Source organism: Anopheles coluzzii, chromosome 3 (genome assembly GCF_943734685.1).
Source record: "Anopheles coluzzii chromosome 3, AcolN3, whole genome shotgun sequence".
Classification (NCBI taxonomy): Eukaryota; Metazoa; Arthropoda; class Insecta; order Diptera; family Culicidae; genus Anopheles; species Anopheles coluzzii.
Genome location: NC_064671.1, coordinates 19,930,319 through 19,935,279, shown reverse-complemented (window position 1 = coordinate 19,935,279; position 4,961 = coordinate 19,930,319). Strand labels below are relative to the sequence as shown.

The following is a 4,961-nucleotide window of genomic DNA, read 5'->3' as shown; positions in this document are numbered from 1 at the left end:
TTCCGCAGCTCGTTATTTTAATTCACGTTCGAAAATTAGAAATAAGCTCATTTTCTTCACCAAACCAAGCGAGGCCTGTGCTCTTGCAGGTTCGATTCCGTTCAAGATGGCTCGATGAAGATAAGGACGCGCTAGGGAGGATTGAAGCTGGCTAGAAATTCCAAGCGACGCGTCGTCTTTGCGCGCTGTAAGCACAAAGCTATTATTTGAACATTGGACAGGACCTGCCCGGGGTTGGGTGGTGCTCAGTGGATTATTAATTTCCATTGTGTGTGTGCCTCTGTACCTTACACAATAATGCCGTCGGTTTTGTGTGGAAGGCAATTTGTCCCGACCACGGTGCGCGGTACAAAAACAATGGTCTGCGATCAGCGCTCCGTTTTGCTGCACCTCGCTCAAGATCGAAGTAAATTTGATTAGAAGCCAGGCAGACAGGCAGGAAGGTTTTGTGGAGAGCTCCAGCGGCAATTCTGAGCAGTAAACCGATATCCTTTGCTGGCTGCATCATTGCACCACTCCACGCTGAAACTATCCCTAGCAAAAGGGGACACACAGCGAGTGCGCACGGGAGTCGTCAAGACAGCCAAGGGAGGGAGAAAGTTTGTACGCACCGGAGCGCCCGCGTACGTCCTCAAGAAAATGCTCCGGAAGGGGTCGTTGGAAACAATGACTTCATTGAATGTGCTTCGCCATGCCATGTCGTATTTGCCCTGTGGTTTGCAAGTACGTTTTTCACCTGGCCATAGTTTCCCAGCGGAACGTCCAAACAGTGGGCAAGGCGCGTTCCAATTAGGGCGTAATGAATTAGGGCCGCGTCGGTCTTCAAGAAGACTACCCTTCTGCTCACCATCGACGGTACCATTGCCTTGCCCCGGGATCGGATAAATGCAACGGACCATTTATCGATGATATATCTTTATGGTTTGTTTACCGTACATATCCTTGGCGCTCCAATGACAAAGAAGACCAGCGTGGGCCGCGTACACTGAGTGTACGTGCCCAGACAGGGAGGATGAGTTCGTGTGCCGGGGTCACGTTCATATTCGCCATAGGGCCCGACCTTTTCGGGCTGCGAGTGATTGGTTTGTTGGGTGGTTGGGCGGTTGGGTGATTCGCGTGCGGGAATGGTAATAAATTTTGCCTGTGCAGCGTATTAATCGGCCACCGTCCGGCCCTGCGCAGTATACGGGCAGCGATGCCGCGATAAGCCTTGCGACAAGCGATTTGCGAAAGGCACAGGATATAATGATGCTTCCGAATAGCGAATGCGAATCAATTTCGATCCGTGCCGCATTCCTGGGCGTTGCTGGCGCGGCGTGGAAAGGAATTGTAAATTACAAATTAATGAAACCATATTTCGGGTCACCGGAGATGATTGAGAGGGAGTTCACATTTTATGACCGGTACCGAATATTGCAATAAGTTGACGAAACACGCACTGTGGTGTTGTTTTGCGGGGAAGGCGAGATATTTGGGAATTTGATTGAGAAGGAGGTTGCTCTAGGAGGCAGCTGTGATGGCAGCAAATATGCATGAACAGCAGTATCGACGCAAATTTTTGCATTGCAATTTGTATTGATATGGAACTCCAAACAATACTTCAAGTTCAGTAAAGTTTGAGTAGTTACTTGGAAATGATAGGTAGGTTTATTTTTAGCTACTTTAGACGATTGCTGTTATTTGTGTATCTCTTAACTGATATGGTTAACTTTCCACTAGTTCTGGTCGTTTTGACGCCAGATGTCACCACTTGTATATTGCATGTTTGTCTCATCGGGCAACACATTTTATAGTGTCAATTTTAGGTATTCTTTTCCACTGCCATTTATTTCACCTCTCGATGATTTTTAACCTCTAAAAATGGCAACTTTTGTAGCGTAGATTGGGGTTAAGAGAGTGTTAGTAGAGGTTTATGATACAAGGTTTCCAGTCCAATTAACAACTGTCCACTGAGTGTTTATAGTAATAGTCGTTTTGAATAGACAACGCTATCTATCAAATGCTCACACGTCAGATGGTGTAAGCTACTCGGTCCAATTTAATAACACAATTTTCGCCTTCGATGTGTTCGATGAGTGGTAGACAGCGGTGTCTATTCAAAACGACTATTGTTATAAACAAGTGGGAAGTTGTTTATTGGACTGGTAAACCCTGTAACGATTCTGCACCTCCAGATGACACTTTGAGCACTTCACTAAATCATTTTAGAGATGTGCAGGATAAGTAAGTAGTGCGTGAGGGAGTTGAATCCTGTTTAACTAAAGCTCAGCTCATAGAGCATATACGAATATCTTGTTTTGAATCTATTTTTATGACACATTTTTTACAGGGATTAAATTCAACCTGAGTTAGAGATGAATCCTGAAAACGTAAGCCACTTACCGGCGAAAAAAGTGAGTGTTTTGAATGCATGGCACATAGTGAGTCGTTAGTCGGCGCAAAGTGAGTGAGTGACTTGAGTCGCAAAAGATAGGTAAAAAGTTTGTTTATATACATTTTTTAATCATGTTTTAAAGAGTAAGACACTGATTCAATTATCTAGTCTTCTTCTCTGATTTCAATCACTGTATAGAGTGAAAGTTCTAATCACAATTCCCAACGCTTCTTAAAGCAATGGGAACGATCCTAAAGGCGAGGCCTATGATCGATACCGGGATAGCGGTAATAGAGCCGTGTTTTTTTCGATACGGGAGTTTATTTGCATAATGTGTACTGATTACTTAACTGCATTATTTTTCCATTTATTTCCGTTTATATCGTTTTTTGTTGTGTTTTTTCATACCTAAACTATCCACCTTAAAGCATTTTTACCCACTCAAGGTTGCCGGTATGCAAAAATCCATTACCAATGATCTTGTTACCTATCAATGATACCACAGTTTGCATCAGTGAAGCATAGCTCACTGACACCCGCGTGAAAGCACTGTGTGTACGTGAAATCAAACCCTTTTTTGCATGTCAAACGAAGACGCCGTACAACCGAGTACCACATTCCCTGTACGGCACGTGTTGCCGGGGGGTGTTTTTTCCCCTCTTCTTTCTTTAAAATATTTTACTAATGACGAAATCGACACCCTAATGACTCCGGGTGCATAATGCAGCATGAAAACAGGCACACCCACCATAAAAAGTTCACCGGGCGCAAGTGTTTTAACTTTAAACAGGTATCGCCGCTCAAGAAAACTTCCTAATCGCACCACCTACCCCACCCCCGGAGCTAATGAGGATACCGGTGAGCCCCGGAGTGCAGACTAATTCCGAGTACTGAGCCCGCAGAGCAAGTGAACACGCAGAGCTCACGACGAGTTGCTGAGGCATACCAACTATAAATATGCCAGCGGCGGTTGGTTTCTCAATCATTGCAGTGTGAAACATCGGAACGAGCGGTTGAACAACATGAAAGTAAGTAAGCGCGTGATGTGTGTTGTGATAAGGTCCTTGTGTGTGATTAAGAATTGGTTTCTCCTCCTGCATCCCCAGCGCATTGTGTTAACTCTGTTGGTGGTAGCGGTGCATCAATCCTGCGGCATCATAGTGTCCCAGGGGACGGCTGGCCCTGTTAAAAGGTTCGTCCCACTCGGCACGGCAGAGCGCGTCGTTTCGGCCCACACGTTCGACACGAAAAACCCGGAACCGTGGGGCAACAAGCAGTTCAAGGAGATTACCATCACCAAAAACGTCCCGGTGCCGTACCCGATCAAGGTGGAGCGGCATGTAGCCGTCCCGGTGAAGATACCGGTCCCGATCGCCATCCACAACAAGGTGCCGATCGTGGTCGAGCGCAAGATACCGGTGTACGTGGAGAAACCGATCCCGGTGCAGGTGGACCGGCCCGTGCCGTATGCGCTGCCGATCGAGATTCCCATCTTCCACAGGGTGGCGGTCGAGGTGCCGAAACCGTACCCGGTGCACATCCCAAAACCCTACCCGGTGTACATCAAGAAGCCGATCTTTGTGAAGCAGAGCAAGGCGCAGCAGACGAAGTGGATGAAGAAAAGTCCCAAACCGTCCCCCGTTGCCACGGTGTCGAGTGCGTGAGCGATGTCGATGAACCGGTTGCCGGTGACCGGTTCGAACTGTCATTTCATCCATGTTGGATTGCTATTGTTATTTGCTGTAGTTACACAGTGAAAAAGGAAAAAAGAAAATAAACAAACATAGAGCGTCATTTCCCGTCGAGTGTGTTTGTTTGTTCGCACGTGTAGCATAGATAGCATAGTTTTGTTTTGTTTTAGTTAAACACGAGCGGTGCTGTCCGCCATCGTTCGCTGAAAAATGGCAACCATTGCAATGGTCGCTGCACACAGCAAATTAGTTTTGTGTTCAAGTTCAAGTACCCCTTGCTACGATCGGCTGGGCGTTTGTGGGCTGGCAAATATTGTTTCATCGCTCAACCATAGGCCCTGCCATGCCCCAATCCCACCACCGCTCCCATCAACCATAGTGCGAATGCGAATTCATTACGCAAAGTGCTAATTAACTTGCACACGCACCATCACGCCCTTGGCATCCTGCAGCCGATTCCAGCGAACTGGAAGCTGGGGGGGGGGGGGGAGACGGCCACCACCCACCCACCAACAATTGGTTAGTTCAATTTTCTTATCGCTGTGCCTTCAAACCGGAACATACACCACTCTTGCCATCTTGCCTCCGCTCGTCCGATCTTGGTAATCTGATAGGGGCCATGGACGGTGGTGGGGACGGTGCCGGTGCCTGGCGAATCAAACTTCAAACGGAAGTGTCGATGCTTACGGGGCCGGCAAAAACCTAATTTCGCTCTCCCGGGGCGTCTCGCTGGCCGCGTAATTAAATCCTGCACCACCGCGATGACGGCGGTTGCGTAACGCGGTGCGCACTTCTTCGTCCGGCGCAACATAAACAGCAAGCAGCAGTTGGAGGGTGGGGAAGGGCCGGCTGAAATTAAGGACGCTGTTGATACAAACTTTTTGGGGCGCAACGGT

At 47.7% G+C, this 4,961-nt stretch overlaps 1 protein-coding gene across 1 annotated transcript; it reads left to right on the top strand.

Annotated features, from left to right (window-relative positions):
• The first annotated feature begins 2,849 nt into the window (after window positions 1-2,849).
• Window positions 2,850-4,168, top strand: LOC120958620 (MAGE-like protein 2). Its single transcript, XM_049609421.1, has 2 exons — window positions 2,850-3,402; window positions 3,481-4,168. Exons 1-2 carry the CDS (start codon window positions 3,397-3,399, stop codon window positions 4,036-4,038), a joined length of 564 nt encoding a protein of 187 aa, XP_049465378.1. The 5' UTR covers window positions 2,850-3,396; the 3' UTR covers window positions 4,039-4,168.
• The last annotated feature ends 793 nt before the right edge of the window (window positions 4,169-4,961 follow it).